This window comes from Trichomonas vaginalis, chromosome II (assembly GCF_026262505.1).
Source record: "Trichomonas vaginalis G3 chromosome II, whole genome shotgun sequence".
Classification (NCBI taxonomy): Eukaryota; Parabasalia; order Trichomonadida; family Trichomonadidae; genus Trichomonas; species Trichomonas vaginalis.
This window is the reverse complement of record NC_067204.1, coordinates 22,996,484-23,018,012: the sequence shown is the minus strand read 5'-3', so window position 1 is coordinate 23,018,012 and position 21,529 is coordinate 22,996,484. Positions and strand designations below refer to the sequence as shown.

Sequence of the window (21,529 nt, the reverse complement as noted above, 5' to 3'; positions counted from 1 at the left end):
AGTTCCACATTATGTTAAAATGATTTTTAAAATATAAAATTTCTCAATTGTATTAAATTAGCATCATTGTTCATAGCATGATAAATATTTATTTATTTAACAAACAAATATATGTATAATAGTCTTAAGAAAATTGAATTCCGCATTGTCGGCCTAAATCTTTCATTGTATCTGGAAAACGATTGTATTGATGTAATATGGCAGGCTCTATTCTATTATTAGGTGTCATTACGAATCCGGATTTGGAATATGGAACAGATTTTCCATAAAGGCACCATTGCATGTTCAAAACGTTTGAATCACATGATATAAGTGCATAACTGATTCCTTTATCCTTTAAAACACCTCCATGAACTAAATAATTAACAATTGGTTGATCATAGCTATCTGCCCAACAGAAAGACCATTCTGGGAGGTCAATCATTAATTTAACGAATCGTAAGTATTGTATTGCCGGTCCTAATATTACACCGCTGCAAATAATTTGATTATCTTTAATTAAGTTAAAAATTGATTGATTATAGCAATCTATCACCCAATTTGCGTTCCATTCACATTGAAGTATCTTCAGAGATTCGACAATGAATATCAAATTCTGGCTATCTTGTAAAACAACAAAAGGATCTGATTGGAAGAAAACATCATAGCCATCTGAATGTATAACTCGATCTATTTCATTAATATGTTCTTCAATCCACTTAGCTTCGTATTCATATCTCAGCATGTGAGCAATTGTATCTCCTTTTCGTTTCATATCGCAGCCAGAGTAGATTTCGATGTCATATTCTTGAGCAAAGTTTGCAAATTCGTCATCTGCTTTAAACGTTGAAGGAACTAAAACAACAATTCTGCATTTCGCTCTTGTTGTTCGCAGAGATTTAACTGCTAAAAGGAGTCCTTTATGTGTATTTGTTCCATAGAAAAAGACAACATCGCGTTTTGTACTGCATGGTTCATTTATTGGTTCGAAATTACATGGAGCAGGTAAATTTTTCTCGATTTTAGTGGATTGGCTCGCTCTTTTACTATTGATTTTGATAATTAAACATGTTATTGCTAAAATAAATGAAAAAAGTATCGAACACACTTTGATTGTGCGAACGATCTTGAAATTCTTTAGCATTTATGATTTGTCATATCAACAATTAGTTAAATCATTGCCTATTTAATGGTGAAATTATTACTATAAGCCAAATTATGCCTAATAATTTGTGATATATTTTTAATATTTTCTAGTTTGTTGTATTTATTATCTTCCTTTGATATCAATATATATAGTAAACAGATTGTTTTCCCATTTTTTCATATGACTGTTGATGATTCAATTCTAGATGATATTTTTAAGACTTTAGGATCAGATAACATCCTTGATAAAAAGCATGAATTCGATCAACTATGCCAAAACAATCAAAATTCTATCAATACATTAACTCAAGAACTGAATGATATTCATATTGACATAGAAAATTCAGCTAAGACAAATGAAATAGCCGAAGATGATATCAAAGCAGAAATAGAAAGTACTAAATTAGAAATTGAAGCAATCCACAACGAAATGAAAGATCCAATTAACATTCTCAAGTCATTTTTCAAGAAAACCAAAGATTTCACTGATTATACTAATCTAGAACTATACAAAAAGCTCATCAACATTTCAGAACTTGCTACAACATCATCTGAAAACAATAATAATCAAGATATGCAAGATATGGCCAATTTTATACAAAACGAGAGTAAGAATTTCATAAATAAAGTCAGAAGCACCGCTTATTCCGATATTGAATCAATGATACGTAACTTTTCCGTATCAAATCAAAATGCATTGAAACAAATCTTCTTTACGAAGAATACTACAGCATCAATGAAGGCAACACGATTCTTTACTATGCTCGAAAATGTACAAATCGACCCAGATTGGCCTGCAGCTATTGCAGAATGCGCATCAAGAATTTATCTTTCGAGAATTCATTTCCATACAGAAAAAACGGAAGTCAAAACGAATAGTAGTACAATCACTCTTATCATCAATCTACTAAGGAATACAATACAATCAGCTTCTTACGTGTTATTGGCTGTTGAAAAACATTTTACAAAAAGTGACATCATGAAATCATTTACAACATCAATTTATGATGGGGTCTGTGATGCGTTGAATGATAGTATTGAGCATAATAACATCCATAGCTTCAGAACTTTGTTTACTGAAGGTTTTGCTTATGATCAATGGGCAAATGAAGTTGAAATTTTAGATCTTCCTAAACTTTGCCCTCTTTTATATGATTCGTTCGGTGCTGAATGGGATAAACTTGAATATGAAGCGTTTAAGTATGGATTTGAGGAACTTTTGCAATATAATTCAGCAGAAGATTTTGAATTGAGACTTGCAACGATACTGGATGGAATATTTAAGGTATCTCCTGATACATTCAGCGAAACTCAGAAGATGAGACACTTTAGAGGCTCTTTAGTCCTTTGTTCGAGACATATTTTATCTCAATTGGACCAAAGACTCAGGAACTATGATAATCTGGTCCAGAACTGTTCATACATCAATGCATTATATATGATGTCCATACAAATCAGAGAATATTATGATATTTCTGATCAAACTTGTCAAGATTTGCTGAAAGACAGTGAAGAAATAGGTAGAAAATGCCATGAATATGCACAAAATCTAGGAACAGTTATTGAAGCTTATTTTGAACAAGAAGCTTCAACATATATCACTAGAAAGACAATTAATCCAATGAATGGCGTTGTTTCACAGGAAATTTCTAAAGCTATAGATACAATAAGTCCAATGCTACAAAGTATTAAAGCTAAACTCCACAAACATCTGTACGAATTATCTTTTATATCAACAATACAAAAGAAAATTGATGATATTCTTTATAAATATACTGTAAAGAATACTGACTTCAAGAAGAAAGAAGTTGTGAATCAATTTTCAATAGATGTTGATGCACTTATTTTAGCAATTGGTGGAGATGACATGAGGAAGTTGCGTAGTGCTAAAATAATTATAACTCAAATAGAAGAAAAGTTTTTGGATGTCGAAATTTCTGAATCTGATATCCAGAAACTTATGATTCAAGCTGGAATGGGCGGATAAAACTATATATTTTTAGATGTTTCATTAAATATTTTTAAAAATGTTGTTGAAGTGAATATAAAAATCTTGATTCATTTTTAGTTTATTTCGATCAAATAGATAATTTTAACATATGTTTTTCTTATTCACTGATGTGTGTGAATATTTCCTTTCGCATGGTGTGAATATAATGAAAAGGGTACAACTGGAAAAACTTCCCTTCATTATGCATCAGATAATATCCGTTTTTCTTCAATATGGTTTAAATATCAATTAAAAGGAGAAGAAATGGAGAAACGGCTTTTCGTTATGCAGCAGATAAAAATTACATTGAAGCAGCCGAATGTCTCCTTTTATATGGTGCAAATATCAACGAAAAAAGATGAAGATAATACTATTGTTCATCATTATGCGACAGAAAAAAATAACAAATAAAAATCTGTCTACTTCTTTCACATAGTTTTAAATATGAAATGAAGGACCATTTTACCCTTTGTTCATGATTTATTTTCATCTATCCATAAATGTTGTTTTTGAACTTCAAGATTCCTTAAATAAATGAAATATAACTAAATAAACAACTTTTACCATACAAAATAAAATAATGCAAATTCTATGACCTTCTCGTGTCGAATTATCTATTTACACGAGATTCATATGAACCACATCAGAATCATCCTTTTTTATTAGTTTCATCAAGTATTTGATGTCATAGATAACTAAACCTATATCAAACAAAAGAACTGTAACATCATAAGTGTTGTAAGTGTACATCATTCTTTTTGGTTGATTCTTTCCTGTGTAATAGAACGAAAATGTTGCAATCAGACATACAATACCGCGAACAAAAGAAGGAATCATCGCAAGAACTGGTTTTCCTGACGCAAGGACAAAATTTACGGTTGAATCATTTAATGGAACTAGCCAATTAGTATAAAATGGAATCCGTAAGAAATATCTTGTGAAACTAAGTTGTTCCTTATCAGACATCCATATTTTAGCAATTAAATCCGCGCGAGTTTCCATTAAAGGTATCCAACATAAATGATAAGTAGCAGTTATCAAAACTGCACGAATAAACAGTTGGAGGAGCCTCACATAGTTTCCTGTTCCTCTTGCGTAACTTCCAGTTGCCATTAATCCTTGATTAATTCCAATTGAAACTGAATTTATGGCGCTTTGCAGTTTTAAGAAGACAGAAAATGCAGACGCAATGAGTGGAGCTTCCCCTGAGTTGGAAGCTGCAAGCATCATGTAGCGGAGCAAAATCATCGGAGGAATTGCACCTGCAAGGATATTTAAGATATATGGAGTACCTAATAATAATGCATTAAGTGTGCCTTTGGATATTCGACGTAGAAACATAGAAATTTCTGGTTGAATATTAAATTTTCCTTTGAAGATCAAAATTGTTAAAATAATACCTGGGATGCTTTGTGATAGGACAAAAGAAATTCCTGCATATTTGATTGGTACTTTAACCGCAAATAGAAGAATTGGAGAAATGATTCCGCAGTTTAAAGCGAAAGCTGCCAACTGTAATAATCCGCATAGTATTGATCGTCCTTGACTCTGTATAAATCCACAACTAAGTTGGAATAATGCCATGAATGGTATTCCGATTAGTATTGGTGCTAGATATCGCCTTGCCTCAACGGCTATATCATGTGTACATCCCATAAATATAAGCATCGGGATAGATACAAAGTAAAACATCGTTGAAACTAAGATCATAGTTATAAATGAAATTCGAAAAAGGTCTGTAATAACTTGGCATGCATCTCCTGTCTTTTTTGCACCAATGAGTGCTGCAATTTTGGCAATTGTTGACTGTGCAAAGAAAATTGTGACGCATACGCACAAATAGCGTATTAATGATGAAAATCCAACAATTTGGATGGAATTTCCACCAATTGATTTAGATATTAGCATCATATCGACTGCATCATGAAAAGATATGCCGCAATTAAACATTAGCGGACCAACGCTAAGCTTCAGCAAAGATAAAACAATATTATTAGATTCAAAACGCTTCTGTTCATCTGTTTGACTAAGTGAATCTATAGATGATGTTGTTGAATCTTCCTTCTTTTCCATTTCAGATTCGCTCAGAAATCAGAAATTGAATTCTCAGAAAAAATCTGATAAAAAATTTGAAAATACTCGAATTTCATATATTCAAATAAATTAAATAAAAATTTTTCTTTGATGATTGTAACCACATTTTGTGAGCGACGATAAAAACCTTGGGTGCAATATGTATTTTGCAAATTACCACAGACTATTTCAGAGGATTGAGTGGCAACTCAATCCTCTGAAATAGTCTGTGGTAATTTTTAGTCTCTACACTATTTCAATATAAGCTCCATTTTTAAACAGTTTTTAAAAATCGAGCATTGAAAAGTGTGATGAGACTTTCTAATTAAAATTCTAGCCTTGTAATTGGATACAAAACATTCGGTATTGATAAATCAGTATTGTGTGATTCAGCTACATATGGGTATTACCACTTTCTTACATAATCTTTCTATCGCAATTTTCTAATGAAAAAAGTAAAAATTTTCAGTCGGGGAAAAAGCTCTTGTAAATCACTATAATAGTACCTAATAAGAACATGTCAGAAGGTAGTAAATGCGCCCACTTTAAGACAGGCAATATTCCGAATATGAAAAAAATCTATTATAAAAGAAAAAAACTTTATCTATATATAAAAAATCAAATACCAAATATATAAATTAGAATCTAGCAGGGCAAGGAGCCGGAGGCTTTCCATCACTTCCGTCGCAAAGCGGTGGGAAGACTCTCTTATACAAAGACATATACACTGTATCAGCCTGGTCAACAATTTCATTAAAGATTGCTTTGAACTTTCCTTTAGTTCCGACTGTTGCAGTGATGTGACCATTCTGTTTATTCTTTGTTCTAAGAGGAACAGTTCTGAACCATTCGACATCTTCTTTGTTGAAGAACATCATTGAAACTCTTGCAGTCTTTCCATTCGCTCTGTATGGATTTCCTGTGAGAATTCTCTCTCTTATTACCATTCTACTTGGATCAACTGTTTTAATTGATCCATTTCCTGTGTACTCGATTCCTTCTGGAGTGTTTCTGAAGTACAAAATAGGAGCTGTCTGCATAACTGCTGGAGCAATGAATGTTGCAATTGCTGCATCTCCTTTCTTGATGTACTTCATGTATCTGTGCTTGTCGCATCTTGTGTCTTCACTGTAAATTGGACGGATCCAAAGATGTCTGAATCCACAAACCATCAACAACTCGTCCTTCTTTGATTCAAGAGGAATCTCGGTAGTGTTGTTGATTGTGCAGTTAAGAACAGTGAATCTCGTTTCGTGCCTGAAAAGACCGTACATTGTCATGACTCTGCCGACAGGAATGCGCTGGAAAATCTCTGTGTCCTCTTCTGTATTGAGAACGGCTGAAACTTGTGTCCCTGGTAAGATCTCGCCTTCAGCTTGTTCGGCAATGGCTGTTTCGGAGGTACGAACGAATGCTGGGAACTCGAAGATCTTGGAGTATTGTGGTGGAAGGTTTTCGTTCGGATTCCATGGAGATCTGACAAATGATTTTAATGAACGGTATTTGATGAGCCTCTGACGAAGGTTTACGGTGTTGTCGTACTCGAATTCGTTGGGGAATTCAAGTTCGTCCTCTTTACGTTCCCAAACTGTAATATCGACGTTATCATCTTCTTCATTTTCGAGAGGATAGTCTTCTTGGTAATTTTCTTGGAAGTCCTCTTCGCCCATGTCCTCTTCTTCTTCGAGGTTTGGTCGGGCATCGGACATATGTAATGGTTCAACTGGATCTGGAACATTAATTGTCTGTGGAGGACGGATTTCGTCATTAATGACGTCGGCTTCGGCATCATTCTCGTAAATAATCTCGTGGCGAAGGTTTGTTGCTGGTATTTTATCGTTGACGCTGTGGAATTGGAAATCTCCGACATTTGGAATTGTAATGATTTGGTTAATGCTGAGTGGAGCGTTTCTAAGATATCCCTGAATAGTAACTTGCTTGGCTGGTGCGTTAACAATGTAATTTTGAATCAACATTGTTGGTCTGTTCTCTTTCCATGAGATATTGCGTGGAGAAGCGACACTGAGGAAGCGGATGAACTGTCCGATGCCGGCTTCGTTATAAACTGGGATGATTCTGTCAAGATCTGGAAGATCTTTTTGGATGTAGCGACGATATTCAGGAATTAAGCTTTGCTTGATCTCAGCACCGTTGGAAGAGAAAATTACTGCCATGCATGTTGGTAAACCAAGTCCTTTAAGGATGGTTATGGCGTTTTGACCATCATTACTAAGTGGTTCTCCGCTTTCGAAGAGAAGAACGACTACGTCTACAACGGAGCCCATATCAAGAAGCGATTCTAATGAATTGTTCATGGCTAAAGGAATAACACGATGAGAGAAATTTCCAGATGAAATTGTACCAGATGGATATACAAATCCTTCAACTTCTGGCTCAAAGTGTAACTGGTTGATGAAATATTCTGGATCTGCGCTTTCACTGCATTTCAAAACACCAAAAATTTTTGGTGGTCCGTTTTTAGTACCGATTGTCTTGATGAGAGCGGCTTGGTCAATCTTGGCCTGGCGCTTTGCGTCGTTTGTTTGCATTCTACGATCTTTTTGTCCTTTTGGATCGACAACTTTGGCGCCTGGAAGATTCTTGCTAATTACTTTGTATTGCTGCTTCGCCGAATGTCCTGATTTATGTGGTTTGTTCTTTTGTTTAAGGTGGGAGCGGTGTCCCGACATAATTTTTAGAATCAAAATTCAAACCGTTTTTTTCCCTCAATTATTTTTGTCTTGGACCAATGCTTATTTATTGCTTTCTTTTGCTAGGGCAAACCCAAATTTTAGCTAAAAGTGACAGGGAAAAAAACGTTTAATATTAAAAAAAAGACCGATGAGAGCTTCGTTCGAAATATAGAGGGAACTGAGAATGCGCAACCATTCTCAGGGAATATTGGATGCTATTCCCGTTCCCTCTGTATGGAAAATTGAGGTTTTCAAAGGGAGTTAAAATAATATCAAATTTATACTAATTTACTTCAAAATACAAAAGTATTTGACAGCTAAAATTAGTTACTTTAGCAAGCCTATCAATACCCTTTTACGATTATTGTTACTTTTTCGAAATAAAAGTAAAAACAAATTTATACTAATTTACTTCAAAATACAAAAGTATTTGACAGCTAAAATTAGTTACTTTAGCAAGCCTATCAATACCCTTTTACGATTATTGCTACTTTTTCGAAATAAAATAAATTTATTATCAAAAACCTTTTTTTCTTAGTAAAAATAAAAATGTTATTTTATATCAAGTTTTTATTCATAAATTTTTATAATGTTGTATAAATTTCATTAAAATTTACGTACATATTAAGGTACTTATCTTCTACATATATAATCTTCATTAGATATATACATGATAAATAAAATTCATAAAACATTAAAAATCAAAAAATTAGATGAACCTTGGCAATTAAACTTTATTAAATAATAGTTGTTTATAAATTATATTATATTATCATTTAATATTATTTTGATAATGAAGATTTTATTTTGCAATAATATAAACGAAATTTTTTACCTTATGAACTTTTGATGGAAATATGCAAATTTAAAATAATAAAGAAAGCCGCGAGCGAAGCGATCGGCTTAGTTCGAAGATTTTGATTCAAATCTTTGCTGATCTGTAATTCGCGGAAGCCGCGAGCGAATCGAGCGGCTTAGGTCTAAGATTTTGATTCAAATCTTTGCTTATATTCCTTAAATTCTTTATGAAACTCGCAACAGTTCCATAAAAAATTTTAAATTCTAAACTGTCGAAATTACCGATCGGTAATCACACCCTTCACGGGTGTGTCACTTTTAGCTAAAATTACCCCTACTCGTAAAAAATATCCTTAGAAGTTTATGTCACTTTTCCGAACATCGTTTCTTCATTTGTGGCAAATCGGTGGATAATTTTTGAATAATTATTTTAAATTTTTTAAGTAATGAATTTATAATGTGAATATTTTTATGAAGAAAAAGCAAAAATCACATTGAATTTCATAATGGCACTTTTTCTATTGATTTCAATTAAATTATCATAAATAATTACTTGGATTTATTCATTACATTTATTAAATTGATGGAATCCGATCACTTTTTCGGAAAATTTTTTCCAAAATCATCTCCGGGAGTGAAAAATATGCATACATCTTATTATCCAAATAATGTTTGGCAATTATTTTATCAAAATCCACCCAAATCAACTCCAATCAAAGGAAAGAATAATGAAGCAAAAGTAAGTCAAGGAGAATGCTTCATTTACGAAAGTGTATTTATTAAAACCACTTTTAATAGTGCTATTACTTTTACTGTTAATAATTGTAAATTTCTTATATCTGATTGTTCATTTACTGAATGTAGTAGTAGTAATTCATTTGGTGGCGCTATACAGTTTGTATGTGATAGCTCCATTGTTCAATACAGAACATGTGCTTACAAATCACAAACAACTTCTGATAGAGGACATCATTCATATATTGACTTAATGAATCCAACAAGTAGCATCAATTATGTTTATGAAAGTTCTTTTTATGAATGCGGAAATATCGAAAAAGATGACATGAACGATATTTTTCGAGGGATAATTGATATTAAATCAATCAATACAAGTTTCTGCAAATCACAATATGGTGCAGGAATTGTTCTATTTCTAGCCAAAAGTATTAAATCTGTAGCTTTTTCATCATTTTGTAACATAACAGCTACTTTTTCAATCATTTATTCCGATCGATGTAAATATAATTTTACTCATTGTAATGTATTGAATAATCATCGTAATATTCCATCTCATGGAACATACTTTGCACCTGATTCTATTATTATTATTGAAAACTGTTCATTTCTTGATAACTCAGGAAGTGTTATAGAATTTTTCCAATCCGGATCTGGCTCAATAATAGTTATTAATTCATTTTGTGACAAACAAGTAGGAGCAGGAAATGTTGTATTTACAAATGTACAGAATTCATATTCTGTTCATAATCTTCCGTTATTTTCATCATATGCTTGCGAAGCAAAGAATCCAATCAAATATAAGAAAATATTAGAGCCCACTTCAAACTTTCTTCAACAATTTAAATCCAAATTCAAACGAAAGCGATAATAGCACAAGAATCTAAAAAAAATCGAAAAATTATTTAAAAAAAAAGTCTATTATCCAGTCTTTTACGAGCTATTTATATATTATAAGAGTTATCTATATGGATACCATTCAATGAATAGATTTGTGCAAATATTCTCATGAAATTAGGAAAAACTAAGAAATATATGTTCTATGAGATGAAACAGATTTATGAATTGGCTGTAAAATATAAGAAAGTGGTTTTGAAACAGTGAATCTAATATAATGATTTATTCAGTCTTAATTTTTCCTTCTTCTTCCTGGGTTTTACGCTTGGCTTCTTCCTCTTCCATCTTCTTTAATAATTCGCGAGCTTCTTTGATCTTTGCCTCGCGCTTGGCTTGAAATTTCATCATTTGAGTGTATTTAGCCTCATCTGGCTTAATAACATCTGATAAGTCAGACATCTCGTAAAGTCCTGCTGAAATAGCTACTAATATCATGATGAACAAGAAAATATGATAGCAATAATGGAAAATATTTTCTTGGGTGGTTGTTTCGAGTAAAATAGTTGTAATATTGTCTGTAAACTGATCTTTTATTGTGAACATCATGTCTATATTCTTAAATAAGCCGAATAATGCGTCTTTTGATGGAATTTACCGATCTCGAATTGTAAATACACCATCAATGTAGTTTAATTTGAATAACGCGAGTTATTCGCCAAATCTATTTGTAATTTCGAGCATTGATTGATTATTAACTTCTATTTTGGAGAAATACTGGCTATCAATTGATTTATCAGGTGAAGATGCAGTTATTGATAATAATCCTCTTGACTCTTCTGTGGTAAATGTAACGTTTAGTGATTGATAATCAGTATCTTTAATATTTGAAGTCGGAGAGTAAACAACACGCCGATCCAGGCTCCATTGACATCCCTAAGGAATTTTTCCGCTGGTGTTCTTGATTTTCAATAGCTTGATATGATACTAAAGAAAGTTGAAAGAATTTATCGATAACAGGGGGAGCAAGAAAAAATTTGGGGATATATATTGATGTCAAAAGAAATTGCTGATGATTTTAATGATGATCCAAAACTTGCAGATGAACTTATTAAAACATATGATGATACTGTATTTGCCCTTTGCAATTTCCTCCCAAACAAATCAAAAGACGAAATCGAGCAAATTATTTGTCAGGTAATAGAAACTGGTGCAATGCCCTTTATCCAAAAATAACCAGAAAAATCGCAATGCAGTTGTCAATTATTCGTTTTGTTTGCAAATGAATATGCGGAATCGCGTTAAACACCCATTGCATTAGTTGTGTTGTTATTTGTATTTTAGTAAATTATATTTTTATAAATCTCTTTTACAATAAATTTAAATAACAATTTAATATAATATTTATCAGAAACCGATAGAGATTATCTAGCTTCTGGGTTGTAATTCGGAAAGCCTTCTAAAACAGAAATATATGTGCAATCAAGAGCTGCACAAATAGTCTCCTGATTGTCCGTATTGTCTTTTGGTAACTCAAAAACAACACCAATTGTATCGGAATACTTTTCACTGATGTTTACATCGAATATAAATATACTTTGGCATAAAAAAGTAACAATTTTTTGTTAAATTCATGAATACTAAAATTTATTTTTTTACTTTCCAAGTTCTTGGTTACGCTTTGTTGATTGAAGAACAGCTTCCATAACTGTTGCTCTGAATTTTCCGTCTTCGAGAGCTTTGACACCTGCAATTGTTGATCCTCCTGGGGAGCAGATCTCGTCTTTGAGGGCGTCTGGATGCTTTCCTGACTGGAGAACAAGTTCTGCTGTTCCTTTAAGTGCTTGTGCAGCGTATTTGTATGCATCTGGTCTTGGAATGCCTGCCATGACAGCTCCATCGGCCAAAGCTTCGATAAACATGCAGACAAATCCAGTGCCACAGCCAGCAACTGATCCTGCAGCATCCATTTGGCTTTCTGGGATTTCTTGGATTAATCCTGATTTAGAGAAGAAGTTTTTAACTTTTTCGACGTGTTCGTCTGTAGCCTTTGGACTTCTGACAAGAAGTGTCATTCCTTCTGAAACTAAGCAAGGTGTATTTGGCATTAATCTGATAATTGGAATATCTCCAAGAATTGATTGGTAAAAACTGATTGCCTTTCCAGCTGCAATAGTTAGAATAACTAATTCGCGTTTCTTGCGTTCTGATTTGACTGTATCGGCAATTTCTTTAAGTACAGCTTCCATCATTTGTGGTTTAACACCGAGAACAATGTATGTAGCTGATTTAACTGCTTCAACGTTTGTATTAACAACAGTGCAGTGTATTTCTTCAGCAATTTCTTCTGCTTTAGCTCTTGTTCTGTTTGTAATAATGATTTCGGATGGATCTAATACTTTAGCACATGCTTTTGCCATTGCGCCGCCCATATTTCCTGTTCCAATGAATGCAATCGACTTCATTTCAGAATGGATAAAAAAATAAATTCAATAAAGTGTCAAATGTTTTTAGGAAGATTCAATGTATGCGTAAATATGTTTATCTAATAAATAAACAAAAATGAAATTGAATTTAATAAAAGAGGTAGGGCAACGATAGAAAATTTTTGGAAAAAAAGTTCGGAGATCTTAAACGTATCATATTCCCTGCATGGTTTGGTATCTTCCGCCATGCGTTGTGCCAAACATATTGACACTTTCCAATAATTAATTTATGGTATGAGTCACAGAGTTAGATTATAAAAAGAAAGTAAATAATTGCAATTAGAAATCATATATGTCGGAAATCAAATGTTGATGAGCAGAAACCTTTTACTCATCATAAAAGAGATAAATCACTAAAGATTTGTATACATTAAAATTTGATATTTGGTGCTCGAAAACTGTCTGATGGGACTCCTCCAAAATGAACCAATCTATCGCTGAGGACCAAATTAGATGATGTGGATGGTGTATTCTCTAATTCTAACTTAGGAAGAATGGGAACAAAACGAATGACGACAACAACATGTCAAACATAGATTAAATATCTATGAATCAATAAAGTATACGTGCATTGAAGGTGATAACGATCACTTGAGGCTTATAACTCTTTGACTAAATTATGCAATAATTAAATATAATCATTTTTATATTTTTATACTGATAGTAATTAATATACTATCCTGCTTAATAAATGGTATGATCAAATTTGTTTGAAAATTTAATTATGTATATGAAACTATGTCTTCTATATAAAAATCAAAATTTTCGGACGAACCTAGATTGAACCTTTATGAAAATCTATCATTTTTGTTAATTGAGTTAATATGAATCTTTTACATATGTATATATAGCATTGATAGCTTATATAATCATGGTTTATTCCATATTAACATATTTTTTCAGTTAAATTTGTTAATAATATCATGTAACAAATTAATTCAAGATTAGAATGTCTACAAAATGCTAACAAATAAGAACAAAATACGATTTCTCGACTTAAATTTTAATATGGAGTAGTTTTTCGTTTAAATCTAATTAAAAATGAATGAAAACTTATCTTGTACTATTTTCATTCAAAGATTTTAATAATGTAAATCATGCATTTTCATAATTCAGTACAGTTCTTTTTAGAATTAAAGTTGATGAGGATGATATTTGTGATTTAAAATAATTTGTTAATGTTCACCTTTTATTCATCACCTTGTGGTATGTCCTAAAGCAATAGCATTATCAATTCTGCTGAATTGATCAACTCAAAATTCCAAAAAAAATTCAAAATTTCAAAAATGAAATTAAACAATTTGAATTTTCACATGAAAAAATCAATTTCGAAAAAAATTTGGAAAATCAAAGTATTTGATAATTAGTCAAATAATCAATTTACATCGTTTTTACTCATAAAAAACAACTAATTTTTGATTTTGATATCATATTTGATAAATACTCATTCCAGAGTTGACGTAATGTATTAATTATTGTTAGAGATATTGCTTTCGCAGCAAAATTCTTATTTCATGAAAGAAAAAAAAATGATTTTATTCCAACAAAAACAAGTAAACAGATGAATGGAAACGTACTATATTTTCATAAATGTAGTAATCAGCGTGTCAGCTTTTGTTTATCATGTTCGAGTCAAAATGTATTAACTTGTAATAAGAAATATTCGAAGATTATATGAAGTATTGAGCATTCTTTGTAGAAATATTTGTAATTCATTACTAACATATATAATAAAGTTGTTTTTTTTCCCTTATTGCAATAATTTTGTCTGATTTTAATAACTTTTCATGTATACGAGTTGTGTGAATATGCATCATAATATGCGTAAATATACTTATTTGCGACGAATAATGTGGTTGCATAATGGAGGTGCTAAATTTTGATTTTTAATATGGGGCTTTGGTATGTATAATCATTTCTTATCTCAACGTAGGAGTATTGGTGCAATATGATTAAAATTTACGAGGTTGATCTTAAATTGAATAATTCTGGAGTATAAATCACAATGCAGCTAATTCTATGTTAAAGATAGATACAGATTGTAGTAATCAATTAGGGAGTACAAATTCATTCTTTCATTTCTGTCGTATTGAGCAGAAAGGAAGAGATCATAACCCTAGGAAAAAAAGCCCAAATTTGTCACTTTTCATAGTACGTAAACTCAATTCGCTCGGCGAATGCCGAGCACACGTACTCATCATTCAACATAATATTCTCATTCTTTGGTTATTATAGTGCCAGACAACACAAGATTTCAAAGAATTACTTGAGTTTTCAATTAATCTTAATCCGATTTTAGATTTATCGAGAACTCCATCATCACAATCACATACTTCAGTGCGGTAACTACAATTATCCATATACAGAAGGAAGTTCTTTTCGAACAACTCATTTGGAGTCTGTTTTGGAAAGAACTTCTTTCTGTCCGACTTAATTTCATAGTTCCTGATCAACCAAAAGACAGAAACCACACACTATCTACTTAGGAAAGGAGTTCTTTCTAAATCTTCCTTAAATTGAGATTTTACGAGAGATAACCCTTCTATTGCACTTAAAAATGAACATTTTGATATCTTTAGTATCACACAAGGTCATATATAGTATTTCATCTACATGAATACATTCATCTTTCGAAGTCTCTCATTAAATGGGAGGCTTCGAAAGATGAATCGTTTTATTCATACAACTTTAAATCTCGAACACATTTAGAGAGTGAGTATATCATTTTATTCTTGTTTTGAGTTTATTCTGATTCAAAATTGCAGTGAAAACAGAAGTTCACACATCATATCTGAATGTGAGCTCATCTATACTTATACAATCTCAATACCTCCACTCTAAGCATAAGAGGTGAAGTTATATAAAAATTATCAGATGCGTTGAAGTCTCAAAAGTATTGCCTGAATGCTTGTTTCATATTTGTCCAAGTAATTTCAATGAATAAATGTATTTTTTTATAATTTCGATTTATTTTTAGAAAATATTCAATATAAACCTTTATTGTGTTATTTACATCTCATAAATTCTCTGTCTAAATCATATAAAAGCGCGTTTTACCCCTATGAATCAAGAAATTCATTCAATATTCATGGTATATTTATTAAATTTATACGATTTACTAATAATCAATATTATATCCTCATAAATAGCAATATATTTTGGTAATCTATGATAATCATATACAATATTTGAAATCAAATTTTCATTAGTTTAGGTTCCTTGTTAATAGTAAACCATTATATTTATTACTAATAATAAAATCTATGTGTCGTATTGAAATTCAATAAAATTACTTATTCGGTCCAAAAAACAAATTAGATAAAATTTTTCTTTTTTTATGTAATTTTTGTTTTTCATTTTTCTCAAGATCCTAAGTTATGTTCTAACTTTTGACATCATATCCTATCATGCTAGGCTATATATTATAGCATATCCAAAAGGCAAGGAAATCTATCAGAGAAGCCTTTTTGACCTATCGTTGCCCTACCTCTTTAATAAATTTTGGAGGAAAATCGCGAATTGCGCGAGTACCTCACAAAGTTATCAAAAAATGAGGATGGAGATAACAAAGATCATATACTAGAAGTGCTTAATAGTTTAAGTTTGTGTCCTATTCCTCTAAATTTTGATGACGCAAAAGATTTAATCGGAGTAAATCAATATGTCGAAGAAAAACTACACGATTTTTATTTTGGAACTCGTAAAAAGCAAAAAAGATACATTCCTGCAGAAGGATCTTCTGCCAGAAAAATATTTTTAATTTTATATCAAGCAGGCGATAAATCATTAACGAAATCAGATATACTACGAGAAATAGGATTTGTTCCTCCTCCACAAGGAACATTCAGACCAAATAAAGCCATGTTTACACCATTTAGTTCAATGAAGACACTAGAAAAAAATGGATATGTCCAACGGTTTCGAACTACTAACAAAGATCAGTTTAAACTTACTGACGAAGGCAAAAATCTCGCAGAAGAAATTTTTACAAACTCGCAAAAACCTCAGAATCAAGAAGAAATCAGAGATTCAGCAGCTGCTCCTAGAAATTGTAGCATGCTGGTTAGTACAAGCGATATAGAATGTCGTACAACGCTTGATGTAATTGATGCAATTAATAGAACGAACAGACAATGGAAGAAGTCATCAATTCCTGTTGGATCAATATGGTTTTTAAGAAATAACGAGGTTTACGATACAATTGTCCAGTTTTCTGGAGGAAAATTACAATCAACAAATAATCAAATCCTCAAACATACGTCAGGAACTCCTTTTAAGCACAAAATAGTAATTGTTACAAGCAAAGAAAACGTAACATGTGTAAGTAAAAAGCTTCAAGCGATGTCTGATTTCGGAATTTCGTTAATTTACATTGATACGCCTGCGCAAGTCGCAAATTACTTGGATAAGCTATGTTCTATAATGGATAAGCGTGGCACTATTATGGGCAGCCTCAAAGATGTCACTGCTCTATGTGAAACAAATAAATTTGCTCCAACTGTTGGCGAAGTCTGGCAGAAGACACTGAAGCTGTTTCCTGGTTGTGGTCCTCAACTATCTGCTGCGATCTACTCTGTTTTTAAGACTCCTATTCAGATGATTGACTACTTTAACAAAGCAATTCGTTTGCAAAGCGAAGATAACGTCTCTGTGACTGAAAGATTCTGTGATTTGATACAGCATAAAACAGGACTCAGGCCTAAGTCAAATACTGTTGATGCTCTAATGAATGTTATTGGTGTTCCAATAGAAAAATAAATTAATTATTAATTGTTTTTGTTTTTTGTTGGATTTATAAATGTTTGATTATGTAATTGCATTAGTTGTTTACTAATTTAGCTGTATTACTTCAGATTCCTTAATGAAAAAATGATGAAGAAAATGAAGTTAAAATATAATTAAGAAAATTTGAAATAATATGGTATATTTGAGGGCGCATCTATAATAGGTTGTATATGCAAGATGAAAGATTGGAATCGAAAACATTATGTAATCTCAAATCAACCATGAAAGAACGACTGATCATGAATAGGCAAAATAATTTCTGTACGGAAATAGAGAAAAATATTACATTGTGAAAGGATCTGATATGATCCCTAACACTGAACAAATCTTTTCGAAAAAAAAAATGTTTGTGTTGATTGGAATTATGCTCATTACATAATTGAGGCCGAATAAAAGTTCATTATGCTACAGACAATCTCGAATAAATTTATAAACCTTAAATTTTAATTTTGAGATTGCTTTCAAAATTGATAAAAGCTCATGGATTTTCTATGCCCAAAGATCTTGAAGTATCACTGTAAAAATAGTAATTAAAATAAATAGCACACAATCCTGTCGAACTTTACTTTCCAGCCAGGAAGCAGTGAAGGATCTTACATTGTTAGCGGATCAGGAACTCTTCCTCGTTTAAATCAGTATACTGATGCAGTAGAATTATCTATTAAGGGTTTTTATTCTACTTCTGCAGGCTGTTTTATATATTACAATCAATTATCTAAATTAACTTTTGATGAAAATCTGACTTATATAGGTGATGGTTTAGTATGGAAGACTAAGATAGATACATTCACACTCCCCAAAAATGCAAAAGATCTTATTGGCAACCCTTTCGATGATGGGGTTGAAATGAAAAATATTTTTGTTCATCCAGAAAATCCTTATTACTGTGACATTGATGGTGTTTTATATTCAAAAGATAAGAAAACTCTTGTTTATTGGCCAGGAAATCATGGAGAAACAGAAGTTGTTGTCCCAAATTTCGTTGAGAAATTGTATGATGGAGCTTTTGCAACCAGTTCCAAAATTACCTTTATTGTTATTCCTCCTAGCATGCAGAAAATAGGCTATCAGCTTTATCAAATGTTTGCCCTTCAAAGCGTTCTTATTTTGAATAAGAATCTTCCTTCATTTGATATAAATCTTCATTCGAGTGTAAATAGTTCTATTCTCCATTTTATGCCTTTATCTGATTGTTCAACATGCAAAGGTCGATCCATTTTCTATTCAGATTTTCATGCTTTTTCGTATTCAATAATATTATTGCAGTAAATTCATTATTAATTTATAAATGATTGATTATGTAATTGCATTAAATGTTCCTGAATGATTTTTATTAAATCATTGAGTATAGTCAATAATTAGTTCCAAATGATTATTTGTAATAATAAACTTCGAATATTGAACGTAATATGGCTAGATATCAATTTCTTTCAATTTGATATCTAATTCTTTTGAAGAAAATGGGCAAAACTCTTTAATTAGCTAGTATGGTTCCAAGGCAATGTAATTATCTAGATAGTTCATACTTGGCAGAAAATCTTTAAGGTTTTTCAGAAATATTAAGGTTATCTAAAAATCTTCTGATTTTCACATTTTCTTCATTTCCGTAATATATCCTATGATCATGATTAGTCAATGAATGAATAACCTTTAAAATTCATACTCTGAGATCATGTCTAGGCCAACATTTCAGCAAGGAAGTAGTGCAAGATCGTACATTGTAACCGGATCTGGAGTACTTCCTGTTTTGAATCAGTACACTAATGCAGTGGAATTATTTATTAGAGGTTTTTCTGCTACTGAACCATTTTGCTTAAATAAGTACAGCCAATTAACAAATTTAGTTTTCGATGAAAACTTAATTACTATTAACGATTCGTTAATTTTGGGAACAAATGTTAAAACATTTACAATACCAAGAAATGTTAAAAGTTTGATTGATAATCCATTCGATGTTGGACCTGAAATGGTAAATATTTTTGTTCATCCAGAAAATCGATATTTTTGTGATATTAATGGTGTTTTATATTCAAAAGATAGGAAAACTCTTGTTTATTGGCCAGGAAATCATGGAGAAACCGAAGTTGTCGTACCAAATTTTGTTGAGAAACTGGAAGATGGAGCGTTCGCTGCTAGCTCAATAATTACTTTTATTGTTATTCCTTCTAGCGTGCAGAGAATAGGATTTCAGCTTTTTCAAATGCCAGCTGTTCAAAGTATCCTAATTTTGAATAAAAATCTCCCTTCGTTCAATATCACGCTTGATTCAAGTAAATCGAGATCTATCCTTCACTTCATGCCTTTATCTGATTGTTCAAAATGCAAAGACCGAAGAATCTTTTATTCAGAATTTCATATATTTTCATGTCTTATTATATTACAATAAACACTACATACAGGAGCATATCTTAGAATTTTTTTTAGTTCTGAAAGAGCCATTATCATCACATTTGAAATGAAATCAGGTGTCTCTGATGATCTATGATGATACAATAGCAATTTTTTTTTGAAAAAAAAGAGCTTTTTTATAATTTTTTTCTCTGCTCTTGGTTGTATGTCCATCAATGATCACTGTAAAAATAGTGATAAAAAAAGTACGATATAATCATGTCGAACCCAACTTTCCAGCCAGGAAGTCGAGAAAGATCTTACATTGTAAGCGGATCGGGAACTCTTCCTGTTTTAAATCAGTATACTGATGCCGTAGAATTATTTGGTGAGGGATTTTCTTCCACTTCTAACTCTTGTTTTAGCAAATACCATCAATTATCTAAAATAACTTTTGATGGAAATCTAACTTATATAGCTGATGGTTTATTATATCAAACCAAGATAGATACATTCACACTCCCCAAAAATGCAAAAGATCTTATTAGTAATCCATTCGATGATGGAGTTGAAATAAAAAATATTTTTGTTGATCCAGAAAATCCTTATTACTGTGATATCAATGGAGTTTTGTATTCAAGAGATAAGAAAACACTTGTTTATTGGCCAGGAAATCATGGAGAAACCGAAGTTGTCATACCAAATTTTGTTGAGCGACTTGCTGATGGAGCGTTCGCTGCAAGTTCAATAATTACCTTTATTGTTATTCCTTCTAGTGTGCTGCGAATAGGATATCAGCTTTATCGAATGCCAGCAGTTCAAAGTGTCCTTGTTCTGAATAAGAATCTGTCGTCATTCAATATCACTCTCCATCCGAGTAAGTCTATATCTATTTTTCACTTTATGCCTTTATCTGATTCAAATTTCAAAGACCGAAGAATTTTTTATTCAGATTTTCATATATTTTCATGTCTAACTATATTACAATAAACACCACATACATTAGCATATCTTAGAAAAATTTTTATTATCCCCTTATCAAGAATCTTAAAATCTCTATTATCTGCTCACAGGCACAATGAGTTGTTGGATCAGAAAATTAATGGCACATGTAGTTTCCTCATATGGATACATGCATATATATAGAGTTTGACTGGAATTTAAAGTGATTTTTTCTACAATTTGATTATATAATATATATAATCGCATAAAGTCATACTAAATATTGTGTTCATTTCATTCAATTTCATGCTCTTCTTAAAGAGGAACTTCCTTTCCAACGAGTTTCTCAAATTCTGTTATATCATGCATGAAGTTCTCTGGTTGATCTTCGATGTCATCACTTTCAACTTATAAAACTGTTTGACATTGGAATTGATGTTTGGCATCGCAGGATAAAGAGATTACTTATTGAAAGAACCACCAGCAACTAAACAGTTATATTTGATGTGATAACGTATTCAAAAGTTTATTTCATTATTATTTCTATGTTTTGGAAACACTTCAACTGTGCCATCGAAATCAAAACAGGTAAAGAATTGATTTTTATCTTTAGACAAAGAATATATATGAGATAACTCTTTTTCTTTATTATTTCATTATCTCACAAATATTCAATTTAATTTTAAAAGGATCTGTAGCGTAATGAACTTATTCATCCTACAATTTGACAGATCTGGTTT

At 31.6% G+C, this 21,529-nt stretch overlaps 8 protein-coding genes across 8 annotated transcripts, besides 2 other annotated features; 3 read left to right on the top strand and 5 right to left on the bottom strand.

The window, feature by feature from the left end:
* Positions 1–124: 124 nt before the first annotated feature.
* Positions 125–1,123, bottom strand: TVAGG3_0594120 (nucleotide-diphospho-sugar transferases family; the record flags this gene model as incomplete). The annotated part of the gene is made up of 1 exon (XM_001328504.1): positions 125–1,123. One exon carries the CDS (start codon positions 1,121–1,123, stop codon positions 125–127), a length of 999 nt encoding a protein of 332 aa, XP_001328539.1.
* Positions 1,124–1,306: 183 nt separating this feature from the next.
* Positions 1,307–3,157, top strand: TVAGG3_0594110 (Dsl1p vesicle tethering complex, Tip20p subunit, domain D domain-containing protein; the record flags this gene model as incomplete). The annotated part of the gene is made up of 1 exon (XM_001328503.1): positions 1,307–3,112. The coding sequence occupies one exon, from the start codon at positions 1,307–1,309 to the stop codon at positions 3,110–3,112; it is 1,806 nt and encodes a 601-aa protein (XP_001328538.1).
* A 576-nt stretch (positions 3,158–3,733) lies between these two features.
* On the bottom strand, positions 3,734–5,188 carry TVAGG3_0594100 (multidrug resistance protein YPNP-related family; the record flags this gene model as incomplete). The annotated part of the gene is made up of 1 exon (XM_001328502.1): positions 3,734–5,188. One exon carries the CDS (start codon positions 5,186–5,188, stop codon positions 3,734–3,736), a length of 1,455 nt encoding a protein of 484 aa, XP_001328537.1.
* A 592-nt stretch (positions 5,189–5,780) lies between these two features.
* Positions 5,781–7,878, bottom strand: TVAGG3_0594090 (ribosome biogenesis protein family; the record flags this gene model as incomplete). The annotated part of the gene is made up of 1 exon (XM_001328501.2): positions 5,827–7,878. One exon carries the CDS (start codon positions 7,876–7,878, stop codon positions 5,827–5,829), a length of 2,052 nt encoding a protein of 683 aa, XP_001328536.1.
* Positions 7,879–7,965: 87 nt separating this feature from the next.
* Positions 7,966–9,019: a mobile genetic element.
* A 1,320-nt stretch (positions 9,020–10,339) lies between these two features.
* Positions 10,340–11,255, bottom strand: TVAGG3_0594070 (uncharacterized protein; the record flags this gene model as incomplete). Its single annotated transcript, XM_001328500.1, has 1 exon — positions 10,534–10,746. One exon carries the CDS (start codon positions 10,744–10,746, stop codon positions 10,534–10,536), a length of 213 nt encoding a protein of 70 aa, XP_001328535.1.
* Positions 11,256–11,897: 642 nt separating this feature from the next.
* TVAGG3_0594060 (pyrroline-5-carboxylate reductase protein) lies at positions 11,898–12,730 on the bottom strand (the record flags this gene model as incomplete). Its single annotated transcript, XM_001328499.1, has 1 exon — positions 11,904–12,713. One exon carries the CDS (start codon positions 12,711–12,713, stop codon positions 11,904–11,906), a length of 810 nt encoding a protein of 269 aa, XP_001328534.1.
* A 2,167-nt stretch (positions 12,731–14,897) lies between these two features.
* Positions 14,898–14,932: a mobile genetic element.
* Positions 14,933–16,239: 1,307 nt separating this feature from the next.
* TVAGG3_0594040 (uncharacterized protein) lies at positions 16,240–17,548 on the top strand (the record flags this gene model as incomplete). Its single annotated transcript, XM_001328498.1, has 1 exon — positions 16,596–17,492. One exon carries the CDS (start codon positions 16,596–16,598, stop codon positions 17,490–17,492), a length of 897 nt encoding a protein of 298 aa, XP_001328533.1.
* A 1,551-nt stretch (positions 17,549–19,099) lies between these two features.
* On the top strand, positions 19,100–19,922 carry TVAGG3_0594030 (ribonuclease inhibitor domain-containing protein; the record flags this gene model as incomplete). The annotated part of the gene is made up of 1 exon (XM_001328497.1): positions 19,192–19,905. The coding sequence occupies one exon, from the start codon at positions 19,192–19,194 to the stop codon at positions 19,903–19,905; it is 714 nt and encodes a 237-aa protein (XP_001328532.1).
* Positions 19,923–21,529: the final 1,607 nt, after the last annotated feature.